This window comes from Carassius gibelio, chromosome B24 (assembly GCF_023724105.1).
Source record: "Carassius gibelio isolate Cgi1373 ecotype wild population from Czech Republic chromosome B24, carGib1.2-hapl.c, whole genome shotgun sequence".
NCBI lineage: Eukaryota > Metazoa > Chordata > Actinopteri > Cypriniformes > Cyprinidae > Carassius > Carassius gibelio.
In genome coordinates, this window is record NC_068419.1 from 20,979,912 (window position 1) to 21,004,758 (window position 24,847).

General features: G+C 37.3%; 2 protein-coding genes across 2 annotated transcripts; one reads left to right on the plus strand and one right to left on the minus strand.

The window, feature by feature from the left end:
* Window positions 1-1,351: 1,351 nt before the first annotated feature.
* On the plus strand, window positions 1,352-22,714 carry si:dkey-105h11.2 (NXPE family member 3). The gene is made up of 9 exons (XM_052596564.1): window positions 1,352-1,515; window positions 17,272-17,372; window positions 17,507-17,571; window positions 18,253-18,612; window positions 19,011-19,426; window positions 19,502-19,572; window positions 19,665-19,868; window positions 20,538-20,878; window positions 22,483-22,714. Exons 2-9 carry the CDS (start codon window positions 17,342-17,344, stop codon window positions 22,678-22,680), a joined length of 1,686 nt encoding a protein of 561 aa, XP_052452524.1. The 5' UTR covers window positions 1,352-1,515; window positions 17,272-17,341; the 3' UTR covers window positions 22,681-22,714.
* LOC128013512 (carbohydrate sulfotransferase 2-like) lies at window positions 7,834-10,272 on the minus strand. The gene has a single exon (XM_052596565.1). It carries the CDS (start codon window positions 9,755-9,757, stop codon window positions 8,369-8,371), a length of 1,389 nt encoding a protein of 462 aa, XP_052452525.1. The 5' UTR covers window positions 9,758-10,272; the 3' UTR covers window positions 7,834-8,368.
* Window positions 22,715-24,847: the final 2,133 nt, after the last annotated feature.

Below are 24,847 nucleotides of genomic sequence, written 5' to 3' on the forward strand. Positions count from 1 at the left end.
TTTATAGGGACATATTGAGAAAGGTTCTTTATAACACAATTAACTTTTATATAGTATTTCAAAGCATGTTTCTTAATAAAGCCTTATAAAAAATACAAATAAAAGGTTCTATTTAGCAGTAAAAAAATATATTTCTGCTATTGTTACAAGTTTAAATACCCATTTTCCTATGTGTGTAAGATGTCCATTACATGTATGTAATAGATGTAACTTAACCAGTTTGTGATTTATGAGAATTGCAAACAAGCCATCCATCCCTCCTTATAAACACTAAATAGATGAATGAGTGTCTATTTTCCAGTAGTGAGGCATTGGACCAAATTAGAAACAGGCCTTTTCACAGAGCTAAGCTCTCATGAAGTTTATTTGAAGGCTTGATAACTCATTTTCATTTCCAAAAACTGGTTTAGTTGCTTGATTCTGTTCATAAGTGTTCATCTGTTTCAGCATATCAGTTTCACACAGAGCTGTGTTAAGTGAAATAACCATAAAAGTTTTATTGTCTTTGCATGTATAGATTACTTGGGTGGTTACCAAAGTCTGGCGAACATTTCAAGTCAACAGCACCTTTAGAGATATATTTACTGAGAAAAATGGTGACACGTTCAATACTTATTTTACTCGATAGTATATCTATCTATCCTCAGTCATCGAGTTTGTCAAAGATTGTGCCTAGTCTATGAAGTACAGTATTAAACTATTCAGCTATACTGTATGTACACGCATATCAAGGCTGTGTCACCATTATATTATCCATTCCATCTATTTTCCAAATGCCTATGCATTATATTATATTATATTATATTATATTATATTATATTATATTATATTATATTATATTATATTATATTATATTATATTATATTATATCACTTTTATTTTTGGGTGAACTATCCATGTAATTATGTGTTTATTAACATTTGGTTTATTTTTGTATTAACAATTAAATATGGAATTATTTTTGACAGATTTGTTACAAACAGCCTTCTGGAGTCTGGAGTCAAGTGGATTAATGTGAAATTATTATATTTTCCCCCCTTTTTTTCCCTTATTCTGAAAGCACCTATTCACAGTAGAGGATCTATTGGTGGGTAAGTTTTTGTTAAATATAATTTGCCTCAGAGATTGAGCAGCTTGATTTCAGTACTCTGTAACTTTGTCCCTTTATGTAAATATTTGTGTAACTGTACAATGTAGAAAAAATAGCATGCACCTTTGGACTATTCTAATTAATTCCATTGGACATTAATGAAAGAGGGTTGGGGGTTAAATAGATTAGATGAACTCTGTTTAAAAAATCTGTTTGTTCATGAAAGTTACATAAACTGATACTGACCATAGTACACTTTGTGTCTGTATTCCTTTCATCCCTCAGTCGTGCTTTCTTTGGTGAGGTGAACTGAGAACTGTGAAGGACAAGGGCTTCTTAGACAAATTCATCTGTTTCGATGTAAAGCAAAATTTCTCCAAATCCGTTCTAAGGAAGAAACAAACCTTATCTTGCATGGTCCAAGGGTGAGTACATTTTCACCAAATTTTCTTGTTTATGTGAAGTTTTTTGCTTAATTAAAAATAATTTTTGGATATGTGCCTCAACTGTATATCTTAACAGATATATGATTTGCATATATTTTTTTTTTATTACTAAATATTTTAACTTATTAATAGATAGATGATGTTAAAAAAAATCATCACTTCTTTTGAAATAATTTATTGTATGTTCAAATTCAAATTTTAAACTTTGGTTCATAATTATTTATATCCTTGAATTTTGGGAGGTTCTAGTTTTCTTTTAAACTTGCTTCAAGGCTGTTTAACTTATGGTCAATACATTATTTCTTAAGATTTATTTGTCTTATTTTTATTTTTATGTCTTTGACTAGTTTTGTATACACAATAATGCATACAAGTGCTTTCATTGGTGATTGTTATTGTTGAAGGGCTGATAAATTTATTAATCCGCATCATCCACATCTTACTGTCATCTCTGAATATGAAATAGTCCTTTATAACATCTTTTAGGACACTGACATAATCACGAATGAGCTGACTGAGATAAGTGAGCAGCTTCAGACTGTGTTGTTTTCTTTCGCTCTGCCAAATATACGATATATATAGAAAAATCTAATAAAAAAAATCTAAATTCGGGAGCCGTAGTTTACACAGGACTGGCGGGAAATGTACATTGGGACACTTTTATTATATAGTTACATGATTTATTTGAAAGGTTAACAGTTTTTGTGGTGTTAAGAGAAAGCACCTCCACAGCACGTTCTTAACATGAGAGAAAGACACAGCAGCACTAAACAAGTGCATTTCGCCAAGATATTTTCAGAGATGATAGACATGATGTTATAGGATAATAATTGAATGAAACCCTAATTGTGACCAAATTTACTGAAAACGTCCCAGCGCGACATCCAACAGGTTTTCACTCAAAGTTTAGATTTTTATAAAATTATGCATTCATGATTTGCTACTGAATTATAATAAACTAGTTCACAATAGTGGACAGTATACCGTACACACAGCTTCAATGGAGGGACTGAGAGCTCTCGGACTAAAACTAAAATATCTTAAACTGTGTTCCGAAGATAAAAGGAGATCTTACATGTTTGGAACAGCATAAGGGTGAGTTATTAATGACATAATTTTCATTTTTGGGCGAACTAACCCTTTAAGGCAGCCGAGCGCGTCTTGGCCTCCTTATACTGCTCTGCCACTGTCTTGATGAAAGTGCAGAAAAGCTCAGAAGGGGAAACTGGCATATCAAGAAGAAAGCCCTTCTCTTTCAACCTGATAGCTGCCAGATTCACCCACAGATGTCTCTCTGTAACCACCATGGTTCTGCCAATGGCAGTGGCGGCCCAGAGCATAGCACAGAGAGGAAGATCGGTGGTTTGACTCAACTTAGCCACCTCACCAGGGGATAAACCATGTTCTTCAACAGGGGGCATATTTTCATAACCATTCTCATGCATTCCCTCGATGTTGGCATAAATAGTATTCTGGAATGTGTGGATTGGGATGAGAATGGATTTTTCCATGCTAAGGAATGGAGGGCTCATCTGAGCTGGAGGGCTATAACGCACAGATATTTCTTTGTTTGCAAGTGTCAATGATTACGAATAGATTAAATGAAATGGGACAAAATTAATCTTGACGAACTATATATCATTATAAAGATCTAAGCCTCAAGCATTGATGACAGATTGCTTTTTTCAATGGAAAGATTCTAAAGAATGTATTTGTTAAATGTGTGTAATCAGTACACATCAAAAATAAAACAAAAAACACTGTACATGCAAGTATAAACAAAATGCAGTACATACCAAATTTGTTGTAATATCAAGTCATAAACGCATCCGGTTTAGTTTGGAAGGTAAGGGTCCACTTCAGTTCTTCAGGGGCAGTATTGTCTGTGTCCATTATGGAATAACTAACGCTCAGAAACTGCGTCTTGGTAGTAAAAAAACAGCATGGTTTGTGACGCACCGGTCATCTGATGGAGGAGTAACATTCTCCGCTTGCTTATTCCCGACTCCAAGATTTGCAAATACAGTTTGGGATGCCACCCACACGTCTCCAGCAAGATGTAGCTACTCGCTGGAATAGTACCTACTACATGTTGCAAAGTCTACTTGAGCAGAAGCGGGTCATAGCTGCCTATATGACAGATTACGATCTGCCCGCTACTTTGAGTGTACACCAGTGGATGCTAATGGAAAACATAGTGTCTCTTCTCGCCCCATTCGAACAGATGACCAAGGGAATAAGCTCGGCTAAAGCCTCGGCTGCAGATGTTATTCCTTTGATAGCAGCACTGAAGCGTCTGCTGGGAAAAGAGGTGGAAACAGATCACGGTGTAAAAACATTGTATTGCAACTATACTAGACCCGCATTTTAAAGAACATTATTTCGATGAAGACAATAAGCAGTGAGTGCGTGAAATGAAACAAAAAGAGCTGACGGAGATTGAAGCATCTGGAGAAGGAAGAGACTCGACGGGGAGCGCACCGCGAACGGTGCCCAAGAAACGGTCACGTACAAGTGAGGAGGTGTACACTTCCTCACTTTCTGAGATGTTTGACGAAATTTTACGCGAAAGCACCCCAATTGATAGCGGTGTTGAAACAAGCACAGCCGCACAACAAATAGAGATGTATCTAGCTGAACAACCCATTGCCAAAAGTGACAATCCTCTGGACTACTGCCGCGCAAACAAACACTGCTTTCCATTGCTTGCACAGATTGCACGCAGGTATTTATCTGCCCCAAGCACCAGCACAGACAGTGAGAGACTATTCAGTGCAGCATCTCATGTTCTTAATGAAAAGAGGAACCGTCTTTCTTGTCAAAAAGCTGAGCAACTTTTGTTCTTAAAGAGAAACCTGTTTCCTTAAATAAACAGCAGTCAAATTTTCTGTTTATATAGTTACATTAAAATTTGCGTAGCACTGCACAACTATGTTTCCTAAGGCTACATAGGCTTAAATGTTGCTTACAGTTTGAGTTTGGATTAAGTTCTATTGCTGTTTTGCATTGTTTTGCACAGAAATTTAAAATATAAGTAAATAATTGTTTACATGCAGCAAAAGAATAGAGGCCCACTGCCATTATGTGATTTTTGTGTGCAGTTATTCAGATAATTGTGGATTGTTTTTTCCCCCCACAAATGTTAAACTATTTTATTAAATGGAAGAAAACTTGAAGAATAATATCATTTATTTATTGTTAAAAAAATATTTTAGCTTTTGTTATGTAACTGTAAGTGTTAATAAAAGTTTGATGATTATTCTATTGGTTTGTGATTTTTCATTTCAGATCCATTAAAAATTAAGCAATACGTTTTTAAAAGAAGCCATTTTCGGCTCCTTTTAAAAACGTATTGCTTAATTTTTAATGGATCTGAAATGAAAAATGTAAAAAATGAAAGAAAAAAAAACTTTAAAAAACATTATATATATATATATATATATATATATATATATATATATATATATATATATATATATATATATATATATAATGTTTTTTAAAGTTTTTTTTTAAGTTATAAGTTAAGGTAAAAAACATTATTTAAAGAAAAAAAATGACATTTCATATCTTAATAAATTTAATTATTATATGATTATGGTCACTGGTCTGAAAAAAAAAAAAAACCTGCATATGATTTGGTATTTCTTTATATTTACACAGTTTACTAATGTGGCTCAAATGTGCCATTAATGTACGGACACAAAAATATATGTTTGTTTATTTTATACAAATGTAACTAATGTAAATGACAAAAATAGCTGCAGTTCAACTTCGCCACAAGGAAATGTGCGTATGTCTGTATGAGAGCTCAACTCTCCCCAGGCCTCCCCCTCCCCTTTTCTCACATTAGTGGTTGTTACATTTTCTTTTACATCAGCAGATTCGGCAAGCTGCTCTTTTTCTAACTTCAGTAACATGTTATGGTATTACAGCTGTGAAATTACAAACAAAATACACATTCTGAGATATGAACTGAATTAATGAACTGAATGAATTGAGAATTTTATTAAATCCTCCTTCCATTTTCATCTCTAAATTTTAACGATGCGTGCCTCCCCTGCGTCCCCCGACAAGCCGCCACTGGCTGGGTCATATGTCCACTCAGTTTTTGTCTCTTTTTATCATAAGGTTGAGTCTTCACTATAGCTTCAGTTCATAAACAAATAATAGCTACACTTCCTTGAGCCGTTGTCATGGCAACTACACAAGACATCGTCAGAGGCAAGCAGAGAGATGCTATGGTACCCGGTCCTTATGATGTTCATGGGGAATGAATTGTGCGCAAGCATGTTTCTGAGTACAACACTTAATATGATGCGGCATGTGTTTGAGTCCTTTGGAGGGGCAGGTGCTCAAAGTATAAAAGGGGCACCTGGAACATGGCTTTTAATAGGGCTATACTCCTTGCTTAGACATGTTAGAAATGGATGCTTCTCTGGATTTTTATTTTTTATTTTATTACAATAGGCTGAAAAATAGATGATTTAGTCTTATTTGCTTTCTTTCCAGCATGCACTAAATGGTGCTAAAGTAATAATTTGCATTAAATGATTAAAATCTGCATAAAATCTGACACTTCATTCCACAGTCAAAGCGAAAAACAAGTGTCTAATTCTGGTTAATTATTTACTTGTTGCTTTGGATTCTTACCATTGAAAACTATTTTCCAGATTGATACCAAAATTGAACAATTAGGGTTGATGTTCTCTCAGAAACTACAGTTCCTAGGTTAACCCTTCGTACAGTAGTTACATAATTAACTGTTATAGTTAATTTTCTAATCAATGACAAATCAGTAAAACCCTGTTTGAATTCATGCTTGATAGGGAGTCAATGCATTACTTTTAGGTTTTTATTTAGATAACACACAATACTGGCATTAATAAAGAGATTTTGAACTTTAATGATTGTCTTTAAATTTATCCTAAAGAATCAGCATTACCAGCACTCCACATAACAGTTTTGATCAGTATCTTTGTTGCTTATTTTCCATTTTAATTTCTCAATTTTACATACAGCAAATAAAATGTAAAATTTTTACATACCGCAAATAAAATGTATGCAATGCAACCTTTGGTTTGTACAGTTTTAAAGGGTTAGTTCACCCAAAAATGAAAATTATGTCATTAATAACTCACCCTTATGCTGTTCCAAACATGTAAGGCCTCCTTTTATCTTCGGAACACAGTTTACGATATTTTAGATTTAGTCCGAGAGCTCTCAGTCCCTCCATTGAAGCTGTGTGTACGGTATACTGTCCATGTCCAGAAAGGTAAGAAAAACATCATCAAAGTAGTCCATGTGACATCAGAGGGTCCGTTGGAATTTTTTGAAGCATCGAAAATACATTTTGGTCCAAAAATAGCAAAAACGACAACTTTATTCAGCATTGTCTTCTCTTCCGTGTCTGTGTGAGAGAGAGTTCAAATCAAAGCAGCTGGATTTCCGGTTCGCGAATGAATCATTCAGTTCACCAAATCGAACTGAATCGTTTTAAACGGTTCGCATCTCTAATATGCATTAATCCACAAATGACTTAAGATGTTAACTTTTTTAATGTGGCTGACACTCCCTCTGAGTTCAAACAAACCAATATCCCGGAGTAATTAATATACTCAAACAGTACATTGACTGAACTGGTGTGATGAACACCGAGCCGAGCCAGATAACGAACAATAGACTGACTCGTTCACGAGTGAAGAACCGTTTCTGTCAGACGTGTCCGATTCGTGAACCGAGGAGCTGATGATACTGCGCATGTGTGATTCAGCGTGAAGCAGACCGAGCCACAGAGCGTCTGAACTGAACTGATTCTTTTGGTGATTGATTCTGAACTGATTCTGTGCTAGTGTTATGGGTGCGGGTAAACCGAAGGCTTGAATCAAGGGCAATCATCGCCAATGACCCCATTATGTCGAGCACAAAAGAACTGGTGAACCGTTTTCTTCAACCGGTTTATTGAATCGAACAGTCCGAAAGAACTACTGGTGATCAGAACACCAATGCAACCGGTTCTTCACTCGTGAACGAGTCAGTCTATTGTTCATTATCTGGCTCGGTTCGGTGTTCATCACAGCAGTTCAGTCAGTGTACTGTTTGAGTACATGAATTACTCCGGGATATTGGTTTGTTTGAACTCAGAGGGAGTGTCAGCCACATTAAAAAAGTTAACATCTTAAGTCATTTGTGGATTAATGCGTATTAGAGATGCGAACCGTTTAAAACGATTCAGTTCGATTTGGTGAACGATTCATTCACGAACCGGAAATCCAGCTGCTTTGATTTGAACTCTCTCTCACACAGACACAGAAGAGAAGACAATGCTGAATAAAGTCGTCGTTTTTGCTATTTTTGGACCAAAATGTATTTTCGATGCTTCAAAAAATTCCAACTGACCCTCTGATGTCACATGGACTACTTTGATGATGTTTTTCTTACCTTTCTGGACATGGACAGTAGACCGTACACACAGCTTCAATGGAGGGACTGAGAGCTCTCGGACTAAATCTAAAATATCTTAAACTGTGTTCCGAAGATAAAAGGAGGCCTTACATGTTTGGAACAGCATAAAGGTGAGTTATTAATGACATAATTTTCATTTTTGGGCAAACTAACCCTTTAATTTTCCAGTTGTGGTTCACAGATGCTAATGTATCAATCATCTACAGGTCCATTTAGAAAAGGATGTGTGCTATACTGAATGACCAGAAAAGAACTATGACATTCCATAAAGAGATTTAGAAATCCTACAAAAGCACTTTGATTTTTAAACAAACAAATCAACTGTAACTGAGCTGATGCTCCGTTTCAGGTAGACATGTGAAAGCTGTCACAGTTTGGAAGCAGTCAATAAAGATTTACTCAAGTCTTTTGCTTCTCCAGCTGTTCTCACACGTTCATAACCCAGGATTGCCATTGCATGATGGCAGTACTCCTCAACTTGTTTTATCTGTTGAATACTCAACACTGTTCTCCAGGCACTGGCCGCCTGTGTCGCGTTCCTGGCAGACACAATAAATGGCTTTGAGGAAGAGCTTGTGCCATTCGTCATGTTAAGAGCAAAAGACTCTATGTCAAGGTTGGCACTGAGATTGGCAAACTGATAAACATTCCGAAGCATTTTGACAGGTTTTTCCACCAGATCCTCATAGCGCACCACCAGGTATTTCCCTTTCAGCCAGCTGGGCGGATTTAAGGCAGTCCTCAGGCTCCTGTATGTCCGATCACATATTACCTCCATAGCTCCAACTGAATGGTAATCTGCTCCGTCTTTTTTGCTAATTTTGTGGCCAGGATCCACAAAGGGTATCCGACGCAATTTGGGATCCCTGCTTCGAACCACTTGCAAGTTCTCACGAATCAACCCGTGCCTCGATTTGATCCTGGAGTTGGCCACGGCTCTGGGATCTCGCACAAGGTGAATCACCTTTAGATCCAGAGACGGATCCTTCATAAGGGGTGCCAAAACATTGACATCCAGAATCCGGACCCCTTTTATGACTATAGTGTTGTACTTAAAACATTCTTCTTCTAAGAGCCTGAGGCTTTGTGGAGGACATTTTTTGCACACTTTGTCATCCACCATCCCAACCACTTCTTTCCTATTAGAGGAGCAAAGAGGATACGAGCAGATGACTTTATTAAGCGTGGCCCCAAAAAGTTCAAGGGAGGTGAAGTTTTTTCCCCCAGGGCTGTTGTACAGCTGAAAAACTGAAAGATCACAGCGGTACAGTGAGCTAAGCATGTCCCTTGCTGCTCCTTGTAAGGTCACAGCATCACCCGGGTACAGCTTTTGCCAGATGTGCCACATCGGTTCATACAGAAAGAAAACCTCTGGGTGTTGATTAAACAGCTCTCCAAAAAAAGATGAGCCGGACCTCCATGTGGTCAAAACATAGACGAGCTGTCTCTTCTTAGCAAGAGATGGTCTGTAAAGGAACCGAATGTCTGATCTACCCTGATATGGAGTGCTTCTCATCTGGAGATTACACTGTTGGGGTTCTTTAGTCCACCTGTAGTTAGCCAAGTTCAACATGGTAAGAACTAACAGCAGAAAATACGCTATAAATAGCACAATTGTTTTTCTCCGCAACACTTTCATTACGATTCCAGGTTGGGTGATTATTTTTGTGTTATATGTTTTGAGATTTCTGCCATAAACACCATTCTTTTCCCCTAGTGCAGGCAACTGAAGTTGTAGGAACTGGTCGCTTCTCATTTGGCTTTGAACCAATCAGTCACACTGGATGAGCAGCAAACGTTATTAATTCAACTGATGTCTTCATGCAAGCTAACTTTGTTCTAAATGAAAACCCAAATGTGACCTGTTTTGCAGACAAACACCCAATATCCATCACACCCACAGTCCAATCGCGTGCATTGCCGAATGTAGCCTTACTGCAGTGCGCAGAATCTCCCCTCAGTCCTCAGAAAAATATCACGGACGTTTACAATATCATATCCGTTTGTAGATCCATCAACAGCGACCGTTAGAGAAATCCTTTTAGCAGCGATTGTCTTTAACGTGGCTCCTGCGAAGATGGAGAACCACTACAGTCGCGGAAGAGACTTCATTAAAACACTATAAATGCGTCAGCGTAGTGAATGTGGCCACGATGCATTCATTACTTTGCAAACATCCGCCGGCGTCTTGTTTTCCAGTCGCGTGTCGTGATGAGCGTCTGTTTCTGCCGATGTGGCGTCTGCCTCCGGCTCCAACTGAACTGAACTGACTCGGTCTCGGTCTGGGGGTACTAAAGACCCTCCCCTTCTCCACAGCCAGTGGAAATGCCGTGTGCTTTCGCCACTTCAAAATCCCCCCACAACATTATTTGTAGTGAACAGCAAAACAGTCGATATGACTGAACAAAGCAAGTGAACACGGCTGGGAACGAGAAATATTGGAATTCCAACATGATTTATACTGGGAATTATGTCACAATATTGAGCCTAAAGAAAGTAATTAAATGTATTATTATTATTATTATTATTATTATTATTATTATTATTATTATTATTATTATTATTATTCAATTACTTGACATGTTTTACAATAGTAGATTTCAAACTAAAATTGGGATTTTTTTTGTTATTATTTATTTTATTTTATTATTTTATATATATATATATATATATATATATATATATATATATATATATATATATATATATATATATATATTTTTTTTTTTTTTTTTTTTTTTTTACTATAGTCTTCCATAAAAACTAATTAAATTCCAAAATGACAAAACGATTGTCAGGCAGATAACACAACAATATAAGAAATGATTTACCCAGCAAAATACATTTGTCAGTTTATTAATTTTTTATCAAGTTTATTGACCACCAGATAAGTAACTTGTGAATGACCATATTCTTTTCCATTCTATTATTAATAATATTCATCAATACAATTCAATTTTAAGAGGAAAATACATTTTCACACCATTTACACAAGCTCCAGTCTGGATCCAGAACACCTGAGAAGAGATGATGCTGACCCTCAGAGGACATCAGATGATGCTGACCCTAAATCAACAAACAGAACTGACAAATATTGCTACAAGTGACTGCATCATATAATAATTGCTGTTAATCGTCTGGCTGACTACGTCTTGTATTAATTTTTATGAAAAATCCTTTCATATGTGCACAAACTGACAGTCACCACTTATAAGCTATTACTAAATATTGTAGAAACATCATTTTCTGTAAAGTTGCTTTGTAACGATTTGTATTTTAAAAAGTACTATACAAATAAACTTCAATTGAATTGATTTTTTTTTTTATATTTAAGATTTCTATTTAAAGTCATCAAGCATTTTATTTAATGGAGAAAATGTGCAATTTTTGAATGATTCATTTTTCTCTCTGTCTCTCTCCCAGTGAAGCAATCAAACAGGTTAACAAAACCTGGGGTGATAGTTGGAATAGAATACTAACTCAACTCATATCTTGTAATGATAAATGTTTTCAACAGTATGCTAAATGCAAAGCAATCAGTTTGACAGATTAATTATGATAAATATTACTAGGTTTGGTGGTCTGATTTGATAAAAGTGGGTTGAAAAGCCTTGTTTGATTGCCAATTTGTCTTGAATTTGCCATCAGTCAAATGAAGTTTGCAATAAAAAAAGACTTATTTATATATGTTATTATAACAAATGCTTATTGTTTGCCATGTTTGCAATTTGTTTCTGTCATGCTTCCACTGCACCCTAATGTTATAGTTATGAGCTGAGCTTGGTATACACTTTGCATATATACTGTGAACTATGTACTCAAGCATAGTGTATGGAATAAATTATATAGGAGTATTTTGTCATTCAACATCAGAGCCTGAGAGTCCCGCCCCCTCCGATACATAAATAAAGTTGCAGCTGTTGACTGCATTAAGCTGACTTTGGTTTTTCAGTTAAGAATGTGTATCATCCCGATATTTAATGTGTGCTTTTTCTTTATGGAATTTTCAGTGTAAACATGCTTTTAAAAGAGAGAGAGAGAGAGAGAGAGAGAGAGAGAGGGAGAAGAATAGTGCATAAGTATGCAAATTGGGACACATCTAAAGATTCACAAGATACAATTTTATTTGTAGACCTTATTGGAGGTGACAAAAAGTAATGTCCCAAAGATGTTATACAAAATATCCACACTTTTGAAAGCCAATTGTTCAATCAAATATGAATACTGGAATTTTATGTTGTAATCATAATTGTAGAATGATTTTTAATGATAAAAAAAAAAAATAATAATAATAATAATAAAAATTGTATAGGGGTCATATGACATTGCTAAAAAGAAGTGTTTATGAGGTTTAATGTTACAAAACCAATTTTTGTCATGATCCTGCCCTCGTGTCCTTGATTTTTCCTAGTCTTGAGGCAGGATCATGACAGACTCTTGTTTTGTGTACAAGCGCATGGCCTTGTCTTTGGGCCATGTGCTTGTGTTGTCTCGTTCCCTTGCCCCGCCCCCCTTGTTAACCTAGTCGTGTCTTGATTGTCCTATCTGTAACACCTGTCGTGTCTTGATTAGTACCCCTATTTAGATCTCCTAGGGTGCTCTGTCTTGCGTCGGTTCATTGTCATTGTGATTGTACCTCAACTGTGTCCTACAATTGTGATTGTGTGTGAGATTGTGCTGTACCCGCTGAAGTCCTTGTATTACCGTGAGTGTTTATAGTTAGTATTTAGAGTCCTTGTTTATCTTGTCAGTCCAGTCCTGTTTTAGTTATTTAGTCTTTACCTTGCTCCGTGTTTTCCCCCTCGTGGGTTTTTGTTTCCCCTTTTTGTAATAACCCCTTTGTTTGAGAATCCCTGTCTGCACCTGAGTTCCTCCCTTACCAAGATCCTGACAGAATGAACCGACCACCAAGGAACTCAGCAGACAGGAGGCAATGCTGGATGGCATCAGCCAGCCAGCGAGATTGTTTTGAGGGCTCTCGCCTTGTGGTGTTCCGGGGGACCAGGGGAGGTCGTTCCGGAGCGAGCGGGCGAGAGGAGGAGCCCCAGAGGTCCCCACCTACCCAGCTGCCGGCGATCCCGGAGGGTCGTGTCCTGGCCGTGGCAACCCTGGGGGGTCAGGCAAGCCCCTCCCAGAGTCCTGAGGTGCCCTCCTCAGCCAGCAGTCTCCCCATGAAACGAGGGAGACGGTTTTCATGGGAGTCGGCTTCAGAGTCTTCGGCGTCCGAGTCTGCCCTGTCCGAGACCAAACTCCCCCAACCCGCCTCTGACCCAGCTGTAGCCTCTGCACCGCGCCCGAGGAGGAAGAGGAAGAAGAAGGGGCCTGCCGGTCCTGTGACCCTGTCTCCTCCCGAGTCAGCAGCGGTGAGCGTGCCTGAGCCAGCAGCGGTGAGCGCTGGCGTGCCCGTGCCAGCAGCGGTGAGCGCTGGCGTGCCCGTGCCAGCAGCGGAGAGAGCTGGCGTGCCCGAGCCAGCAGCGTTGAGCGTGCCCGAGCCAGCAACAGTGAGCGTGCCCGAGCCGGCAAAGAAGAGAGCTGCAGTCGTGAGAGCGGAGGATAGAGCCGCGGCCGACTCTGCAGCAAAGACTCTTGTACAGTCGGTCTCATCCCATAAGGAGCTGCCTATTATCCTAGCTGCTAAAGCTTTTTCTGATTATTTGTCCCGTCTTGTCCAAATTTTAGAAGTCCCCGTCAGTCCTGTTTTGTCCCCTGACCCTGTCCCCAGAAGTCCTAAGTGTCCAGCCGTTGTCTCCCCGTGTCCTGTTGATGTGGCCCCGTGTCCTGTTGATGTGGCCCCGTGTCCTGTTGATGTGGCCCCGTGTCCTGTTGATGTGGCCCCGTGTCCTGTTGATGTGGCCCCGTGTCCTGTTGTCCCCCCGTGTCCAGTAGATGTCGCCCCGTGTCCCGTAGATGTTGTCCCCCCGTGTCCAGCTGTCGTCTCCCCGCGTCCCGTAAGTCTTGCCCCGCGTCCCGTAAGTGTTGCCCCGCGTCCCTTGTCTGCTCCTATCATGTCCCCTGTCAGTTGTCCCGAGACCCCTCCCCGCCCCTCACCACCCAGACCTGCCCGTACCCCCCGTCGTCAGCCTTCGTCCTGTCCTTCTAAAACTCCTGCCCCACCCACTCACCCTGGTCTGTCCCCCATGAACTTTGTGGTCCCGCCCCCTCCCCTTCCCTGTTTGTTTTTTTTGTTATGTCACCCTAACCCTGCCATTGTGTTTTCATGTTTGCCTTTGTTATTATTAGTCATGTCTTGTTGGTTTGTGTCTGTGTCCCAATCTGTCATGTCAGTCATGTCCCATGTTTGATGTTCCCTTGAGGAGCGTCTGGAAGCCGCTCCTTAAGGGAGGGGTTCTGTCATGATCCTGCCCTCGTGTCCTTGATTTTTCCTAGTCTTGAGGCAGGATCATGACAGACTCTTGTTTTGTGTACAAGCGCATGGCCTTGTCTTTGGGCCATGTGCTTGTGTTGTCTCGTTCCCTTGCCCCGCCCCCCTTGTTAACCTAGTCGTGTCTTGATTGTCCTATCTGTAACACCTGTCGTGTCTTGATTAGTACCCCTATTTAGATCTCCTAGGGTGCTCTGTCTTGCGTCGGTTCATTGTCATTGTGATTGTACCTCAACTGTGTCCTACAATTGTGATTGTGTGTGAGATTGTGCTGTACCCGCTGAAGTCCTTGTATTACCGTGAGTGTTTATAGTTAGTATTTAGAGTCCTTGTTTATCTTGTCAGTCCAGTCCTGTTTTAGTTATTTAGTCTTTACCTTGCTCCGTGTTTTCCCCCTCGTGGGTTTTTGTTTCCCCTTTTTGTAATAACCCCTTTGTTTGAGAATCCCTGTCTGCACCTGAGTTCCTCCCTTACCAAGATCCTGACAATTTTTTTTTCCACGTACTGTACATTAATATTGTTGCTCCCCTATGCCCCCCCCCTTCTGAAACATGTTGATTTTTACAAAGCTAATAATTTTGAAAAGCGAGGTGTGCGCTGATTGACTAGTTATCCACTGTGTTGTGATTGGCTGAATACCTCAAGCACTTGAAGGAAATGTTATGCCTCTTAACATACTGTGCATTATTTGTCAGAACACCAGCGTGATGAGACAAAACCAGTTAAACCCATTATAATGAGTCATTTGTTGCATTCATTGGGTACATGATTACTGATTATAATGACTTATACTGTGTTAAACATAAACACCATGTCTGCATTCAGTGGCGTGCACAGACATCCCGAGGGGAAGGGGCGAAATGGCATAATGAGGACACAATCACGACTGGGAGGCAGGGATTTAGAGTCTGTATGGGTTTGTTTCCCCTCGGCTAGGGGTGGGCGATATGATAAAAATAATTTTCTATTTTGCAAGCTGTTTGAGCATCGCAACATCTAATTTCCCTATTATAAAGCCTTTTAAGGTAATAAAATATGAAAAAGTATGGCGGATATTAAGGCTAAAGTGCATGGGTAAAAATAAAAATCTTTGTTTTTATTTTATTTTGTTATAAAAATATTAGAATAGATAGTATTCAAATAAAATACAGTGTTTTATTTTCAGGAACAATAGGTGTATTTAACAGGAGCATTAAAAATGTGAATGAACAATATATGTATACATATATATACATATATATATATATATATATATATTAATTACTATTAAAGCAACTTTATTAAAGTCTTAATATAACCTGATTTGGTTTATCCTCACCAAGGTCGAAAGGCACTCTTGGTGATCGCATCTTGCAAACTTTGGGACTGATTTATCATATATTTTCGTATATCCATATTTATACTGCCGTACTTTAATATATCTAGCCATTACTGATGAATCAAGCAATTGTAAGTTTTAATACCGTTAATAGGACACAATTCTCTGCCTGCCACCAATCTGACGGTCATGTCAGATTTTTCAATGATATTTTTTAGTGTTTATGGTATGATTAAAACTTGATTCAATTTAAAATGAGCAAAGTTTAGTTTTTAAACTTTTTATTAAAATTACACATCAAATTTTATATCACAATGTTCTTATTTAATTACGTTTTCATGTTCTCTTGTGGCAGGCTTAATTAAGGGCTTAATTAAATTTTAGGTTTGATCCATCCATTTAATTACAGTTGGCAGCATGTAGCCTACAGTCCCTTTAAGACCTGCATGCATCTAATATACAGACATGCATCTGTTTCTTACAGTTGTTTACTTTAGTTTTAACTTAGTTCAGTATAATCAGGCACAGTTTGACATCATCGACCGCACATCAGAACAGCACATGAATGAAATATTTAAATAACCGATAAGGCTTTAAAGCAGATGCAAAAATTATGTTTTTTTTGGGAAAAAGTGTACCATGAGAGCAACTCTACCACTGAGCAACACTGATATTAATGTATGTCATTTTGTATCTTATTGATGCGGTGGCGCCAGAACTACAGCTGATAGAATATGCACTGTAGCACAATACAACGATATTTCCTCTAAAGGCCTGGGTTTTTTGGCCCGACAAAAACCTTAGGCCAAAACGGGCCAGCTGGGGTTAGAGCAGTGGATATGAACAAAATTTGAAATAATTTGATCCGACGTGGATTATAATCATCATACAAGGCAGAAATATGTATAAGCGATGCAATAAAGCATGCAAACAAACGGCCACTTTTATCATGTTCGTTTAGTGATCGCGCAGGTTCCAGTGACTTATATCTTATTAGTTTTCTAATAACTTCTCTTTGTTTGTGAAATGATTGGGTTGCGTGACGTTGTTTCTGAGAGGCAGGTTTTAGTGAAGCGTAGTGGAGCTTCTGGCCTGACGGTGGTAATGCAGTGCTATTTTGGCCTCTGTGCTACAGGTCTGAGGCAATTAGCTCCACCCGGCCCATTTGAAGCACTGGTCCACACTGGCCCAACAGTGGAAAAGTGGCTATTGAAACATACAGTGTCTCCACGACATGTCGGTGGAGTTTCACCTTTTTTTCTTTGCTAGAACATTTGGTTGGTGTTGTGCAAATCTTCCCACATTGTGACGTAAACATGTGGGGGTTGTTAGAATGAGCCGTTTTAGGTAGGCGTGGTTGACTCTTAACTTTTATAAAGAATATCTCTTTGGATTTGAGACTTTAGTCTTTGCAAATTTACAGAGCTTCTTTATGCACCAAGAGCTTGTAAAGCTCCAAAGAGAAAGGGGGAAAAATGTAATCGTATCATATGACCCCTTTAATAGAATTCAGCATATACTTATGAAAAAAAAATAAAAACAAAATGTAATTCTGAATGTACACACACAGGAGCAGGACTGGCACTCCACATTATACTTGTTAATGTATCCTAAAAAGAAGGAAAGCATCGGATGCGACCATGTTCACTTCACCCACACCTGATTATTTAGGTAAATAGCAGCTTATGGAGAATTTATTTTGAATATGATTAGAATATAAACCTACAAACAAACACCAATGGCAAAATCACATAACTCCTTAATGTTGCATCTGCAAATTTTCACTCATTATAGTGTCTTATTAGTTCACAGGATAACACGTCCTTGCATTTGCTTTTTGCTGCTATGTCTTTGGACAACCATCTGTCTGGTAAGTTCATGTATGTATACTGTTCAAAAGAGAAGGATGTTTTTTTTTATGTTTGTTTTATTTTTTTTTAGTTAAGCTTATCAAGAGTGATTTTTTTTCTGACCAAACAATGCAATAAACCAATTATATTATTAAATATAAATTTAAAATAATGATTTTAATATATACTTCAAAATATACAGTAATTTATTCCTGTGGTGGCAAAGCTGAATTTCCATCAGGTGTCACTATAGTTTTCAGTGTTTTCATACTGACCCCAAACTTTTGAACAGTAGAATGGTAATAAAAGATTGATATTTTAAATAAATGCTGTTCTTTTTACTGTTTATTCATCAAAGCATCCTGAAAAAAAAATAAATAAAAAATAAAAAAATATATATATATATGTATAATTGTGGCTTTTTATTTTACAATTCTGACTTTTTTCTCTCAAAATGTCATCTTTATATCTTATAGTTGCATAACTCAATTGTAATACAAATTGTATTTATTTATTTATGTATTTATTTATTTATTTCTGATTTATATTCTGAATTGAGTTATAAACTCATCAGTCAGAGTTGTGAAATAAAAAATTACAATTATATTGTATGATGCTGGAAATAAAATTAGGTTTATGATCATACAGTGATAACAAAAATATAAACATAAATATAAACTGTTTTCTTGGTCATCTTTTAGACTTTGTGGCATTTCCTGGAGAGTGGTCATCGGATACAACAATTCAAGCCACCCATTCCAAAAAAACAGACACAAACAAATTCTTCTTCTGTAATTTCTGCGCTTGACATGGGAATCAGTGATGAGGAGTGGGAAAGACTACAGAAGGCTCTCGACTGGCCTGGTCCGGATCAACAAATCACTCAGCTGAATCTGAGCACAAGTCCAGTCCACTCAACATTCTCTATTGTGGAACTGAAACAGAGTTACAAAGTGGGAGATAACATCTCCGTCATTATCACAGCCAGAGACCACAACAAGAACCTGAAAAGATATGGAGGAGATTTTTTCAAAGCAAAGCTTTTCAATTCAATGCTAAAGGTGCTGTTTTATATTTTTTATTACAAACAATTAAAATAATAAATAATACAAATAATAATATACAGATATTTATAATATTGAGTTTGTTTTGCTTGTTAAAGGCGTGATAAGTGATTTCTGAGAAACACTGTTGAACATTTTTATCAACACCCAAACTAATGATTTTGTGGGTATTTGCTAGCTGTCTGTTCTGTGTGTGCTAAAACAATATTGTGTTTGGATGCAGTTTTGGCTGTGTAGTCAAAGAAAGGGCACATTTGTGCTCATGGGTTTGTTTAGGTGTCAATTTTTAAATATCAACAGTGTATTACATATTATATGTTTAGGTTTATAGAATTGCTTGACCTACAGACATTAGTCTTCTGCATTACACTTAACCTTTTTTATTCTTCTTGAAGGCAAGTGTGTACGGGGAGGTTGTGGATCATCGTAATGGGACTTACTCAGTTGTTCTTCTTCTTCCCTGGGAAGGTCAGGCACAAGTTTTTGTACGTCTTGAGCACTCCAGTGAGGTTGTGCAGATTCTTAAAAAATACAGGGAGTCTTCATTCCCACGCAGTCACTATAATGGCCACTTTGAAGGGCCAGGACCCAATAAAACCAGGATCAGTGAAGTAGTAGAATGTAATCTTAAGTGGGGTGGAGAAGGAAGCTGGAGGAAACACAACTGCTGCTGTGAGTATAAGGATATAAAAACTGGAACGGTGTGGCAGTGTGAAAAACCTAAGAAACTTTCCTGTGACAAACTGGTTTATCACTCTCTGGGAGCTTTGGAAAATCCATTAAATCCTACTGAAAAGCAGATTTTCACAAAGTAAGTGGAAAATTATTCAAACCAAATTCCAAAAGAATTGTAGAACTTTAGAGATCATCATTATTTTTTCCACAGGAAATTGACAAATGTTGGTATTACTGGTGACACACAAGCCATAAATGTCCTTCCCAACACTGCAGGCAATGGTATGTATCATATAAATCAAATGTAGTTACAAGAAAATGAGTTATTAGCATGATCATGACAGTCTTTTAGGATAAATCTTTCATTGCTTTAGGCAAAATGCAGAGATGCAGATCAGGATTGACGACACCAGTTCCTGCAGGTTTATATTTGAAAGATGTTTGGAAGTCTTTTGTATGCAACACTCAACAGTTCAATTCTACACGAATGGGAAACTGCCTTAAAAACAAGATAGTCTACTTGTTGGGCGACTCCACCACAAGGCAGTGGTTTGAATATTTAGAAAGAAATGTGCCAGGCAAGTTTGTCATTTGTCTAAATATATTTGATATAACTTTAAGTGTTTTTTAAGTTTTGATACGTATCATAAATGTAATATAAATTGAATTTATAGTACACTATACAAAATAATCAATAAGAGATAAATGAAAGATACAGAGGCCTCAAAAGTATTTTTGGACACTTAACAAATTGAATGAATGTCTTAGTACATAATAAACTGCCAAATATACAGGCTAATATATAAATTAATGTCCCTGTTACATGAATATTACATGCTGTTAATTACCACAGATGAGAATTTTGAGTCTTTGTCCATTATTATGTAGAACCAAAATCTAAATACTATCATAATTTACTCAACGTCATGTTTATGTCCACACTTGTGTGATTTGCTTTCTTTTGTGAAACAAACATTTTTTTTCTTCATACATTTGGATTGCCTTTACTCTATGGACTTGAAACATTCTCCAGTGTCTGTTTGTTTTAAGAAAAAGAAAGTCAGTCATTCAGATTTTAGAATTACACGAGGGTGTGTAAATTATTTTACATTCTCTGAATTGTATTATCCCTTAGGTGCCTATAAAACTTTTGGGCTGCAGTGTACAATAAGGAAATAAACTCTGCAAAGATATTTGATCATTTAAAATTAAAAGAGTCTAATGCAAGTTATACTAATCTTTCTTAGGAATAAAAAGAATGGACCTCCACACTCCTCGTACAGGTGGACCCCTGATGGCTGTGGAATTGAAAAATAATATCATTATTCACTGGAGGCCACATGGTGTTCCTTTACGATTTACTAAAATGCTCATAACTGACCTGCATTATATCAGCAATGATATTGATGAAATAGCTGGTGGTCCACATGCAGTTGTTGTCTTTACACTCTTTGCCCACCTGGTGTTTCACCCAATAACATTTTATGTTCATGAAGTGGCCAAAATCCGTCAGTCTGTTGTTGCTCTGCTGAGTCGTGCACCACAGACCACCGTCATCATCAAGTCTGGAAACACTGCAGGACTAAAGGTACGTTTGGTCACTTCCAATCCTACTTTGTCTTGTTTTCTTAATGTGATACATCTGTGGGGGAAACAAAATAACATTGCATTTATTTATTTATTTTTGCCAAGAAAAATGGTCACGACCGGTTACTGGACATTTGGCTATAAATATCTCCTTATGAGTTTATGAGTGAACTATTCAGTGTTGGGCAGTAACCCGTTACTAACGCGTTACTGTAATTTGATTACTTTTTTTAGTAACGGAGTAATCTAACGCATTATCATTTTCAAAATAGTAATTGGATTATCACTACAAGCCAAGGTCTCTATACGTTACTGCCGCATTACTTTGCTGACAGAATGCAGTGTTATATATGTATACTTATATATATATATATATATATATATATATATATATATATATATATATATATATATATATATATATATATTTTTTTTTTTATGGGACATAATTTGTATTTAACGAGATTACAATTTAATAATAACATCAGAAATGTATAATTATATAATGTTTCCTTTCCACGATTATTCAAACAGCGAATAAATTATATAGAGAGAATGATATTATCACTAACATTGATCTATCGCACATTTAAGCACTCTCAAGATTCAAGAGTCAAGTTATTCTAATAGTTATTGTTTCAGCTGGTTTTCTCAAAAATCTAAACAAAACTATCGTTATAATCACAAAAGCTGTATAAACTGTGAAATTAATCTCTTACTTTGTACATACATCTGTGCTTTATTGTTTATGATGAGGGAATTCGCAAAAGTCCTGAATTCAGTCAACGAACACGCACACGCTCAACAAAACTGATGAGTTTCAGCGAGGACTCATCTGAACGCTTCTGTTCTGTCGTTGCATTCCTAAACTCAACAGAATTATGTATATGATTGGTTTAAAATATGAAACACTGTAAAAACGCCTAAAATAAAATACTGCGACATGCAACATGAGAAGATCTTAATTTAATGCCGCATTCAACATTATTCATATTCACTTTGTTAGCAACAGACGTAATAAATTATATTTATTTGTACAGGGGCTTTTTTTGTCCTATTATTTGGCGTCCCCATAATTACACACGCTCCGCCTATGACTGAGATGTATTTTAGAGATTGTAAATGCAGCACTCTTTGCTTGCATTCTGCCAAACCACGCAGCACCCGCTTGCTTTAGTTAAAAATAACAGTGTTCTGTGAATATTGATGCTTAAATAATAATTTTTATCGGGAGCGTTTATGCTTGGATTTCATAAATTTCATAGAGAAAAAGTAATGTAACTAGTAATCTAACTAATTACTTTAAAATAAAGTAATCAGAACAGTAACGTGATTACTTTTAAAAGGAGTAATCAGTAATCAGTAATTTGATTACATTTTCATTTAACTTGCCCAACACTGGAACTATTTCTATTTTACTAGATAGGCCAATAAAGGCAAAATAGGTCAGGTACAGCATAACATGTCACAACCACATATACTGTATGTTAATATATATATATATATATATATATATATATATATATATATATATATATATATATATATATATATATATATATATATATATATAGTAATTCTTGTTACATATCTGTGTTTTTCCAGGACATTTTTCAAAGTGACTGGTATGCGATGCAGCAGAACACAGTAATGCAAGAGATGTTCAGAAATATTGATGGAGCAATTTATTTAGATGTCTGGCAGATGACTTCTTGTCACTATCTACTTGAAGATGTTCACCCAGGTGCTGCTATCATTGCTAATGAGATCAACATGTTGCTCTCATATGTCTGTCCTACCTGACACAATTAAATACTTGGCTTTCTCTTAAAACGTAGCACCTTTCCCTGTATGATCTCAACATTTATAATCTTGTTGTATTTGTTTTATTTCGATTTTAATTCAAATTTTAAAATTGTGGACCATGAAATATTTTACATTATTATAAACAGCTCTTGAATTTTAGCTACACTCCAAGAACACTGATATACAATGAAGGGGTTTTCCAGAAAGTATACAAAATCAGAGTAAGCAACATCACCTGGTACATTTTATTCAGCATAAACACACAACCTCAACTTCCATTTTTCAAAAACTGAGGTCAATTTTAAGGTATGAAAGCAGCCATATCAATGTGCAGTATTCTCTCAAAATAAGCTATTCAGAAGCAGGTAATGTTCAAGGGTTAGTTTACTTCTGGGCACAGATTTTGCACCGTATATTACAGGTGCATGTCAATAAATTAGAATGTCATGGAAAAGTTAATTCATTTTAGCATTTCAACTCAAATTGTGAAACTTGTGTATTACATAAATGCAATGCACATTTGTTTATTTTTTATTGTGCTGATTTTGGCTCACATTTAACAAAAACTCATCAACAAATTAGAATACTTCATAAGACCGATAAAAAAGAAAAGAAAATTGTGAAATGTTGGCCTTCTGGAAAGTATGTTAATTTACTGTACATGTACTCAGTACTTGGTAGAGGCTCATTTTGCTTTAATTACTGTCTCAATTCAGCGTGGCATGGAGGTGATAAGTTTGGGGCACTGGTAAGGTGGTATGAAAGCCCAGGTTTCTTTGATAGTGGCCTTCAGCTCATCTGCATTTTTTGGTCTCTTGTTTCTAATTTTCCTCTTGACAATAACCCATAGATTTTCTCTGGGGTTCAGGTCTGGTGAGTTTGCTGGCCAGTCAAGCACACCAACACTATTGTCATTTTACCAACTTTTGGTGCTTTTGGCAAGGGGGCAGGTGCCAAAACCTGCTGGAAAATGAAATCAGCATCTTCAAAAAGCTGTTCAGCAGAAGGAAGCATTAAGTGCTCCAAAATGTCTTGGTAAACGGGTGCAGTGACTGCAAATGGACCAACACCAGCAGATGACATTGGACCCCAAATCATCACAGACTGTAGAAACTTAACACTGGACTTCAAGCTACTTGGCCTATGAGCTTCTCCACCCTTCCTCTAGACTCGAGGACCTTGGTTTACAAATGAAATGAAAAAAGGACTTTGGACCACTGGGCAACAGTCCAGTTCTTCTTCTCCTTAGACCAGGTAAGACGCCTCTGACGTCTGTGGTTCAGCAAATTCCTTAACACATCTGTGTGTGGCGGCTCTTGATGCGTTGATCTCAGCTTCAGTGCATTCCTTGTGAAGTTCACTCAAATTCTTGAATCAATTTTGATTGACAATCCTCATAAGGCTGTGGTTCTCTCGGTTGGTTGTGCATCTTTTTCTTCCACACTTTTTCCTTCCACTCAACTTTCTGTTAACATGCTTGGATACAGCACACTGTAAACAGCTAGCTTCGTTGGCAATGAATGTTTGTAGCTTACCCTCCCTGTGAAGGGTGTCAATGATTGTCTTCCGGACAACTGTCAGGTCAGCAGTCCTTCCTCATGATTGTGTAGCCTAGTGAACTAAGGCCTGGTTCACACGGGACGATTTTAAAATTGTCGGCAGATTTTCCAAACCTGAGAGACCCCACACACGGCGATAAAAAATCACAGGTCTAACAGTTTTGGTCGCTCCGTGTGTGGTGTGCAGCCACACGGCAATATCAACACATCACACACGAACCGATTTGACTCCCGAGCATTCCCAGGTCAGACGGGAAATCTCGCAAAATCCCTCGAGATCAAACGTGACTTTAGAGTAAACAATCATGGCGGACAAAGAGGATGCAGTGGCCATAGTTTGTGCTTTGTTTTTAACGGGGAAAAAAACATAAGAAAAATAAGAAAAGGCGATGGTCAAAGAGGTGGAGACGACGCGAGCATGGACTATACTTGCTATATCATGATATGGAGATAAGTTGTTGTTTTATCTCATAGAAATGTTGTTACGTACTACACAGATTAATAACCGTTGAAATAAACGTTCATATATTAGTTTCCATGTACTCTGGTGGACTGCAGTTGTGGATGTAGTTATGCCCATCGACTTTATTTGTATTTGTTATATT

What these genes read in the sequence shown, in the direction of transcription:
- LOC128013512 (XM_052596565.1), bottom strand. Translation starts at nt 9,757, where the DNA reads ATGAGAAGCGACCAGTTCCTACAACTTCAGTTGCCTGCACTAGGGGAA.
- si:dkey-105h11.2 (XM_052596564.1), top strand. Translation starts at nt 17,342, where the DNA reads ATGTTCACTTCACCCACACCTGATTATTTAG. An exon ending in GAAAAGCAGATTTTCACAAA is followed by an intron (nt 19,427 to 19,501) that starts GTAAGTGGAAAA and finishes TTTTTTCCACAG; the next exon opens with GAAATTGACAAATGTTGGTA. An exon ending in GAAACACTGCAGGACTAAAG is followed by an intron (nt 20,879 to 22,482) that starts GTACGTTTGGTC and finishes GTGTTTTTCCAG; the next exon opens with GACATTTTTCAAAGTGACTG.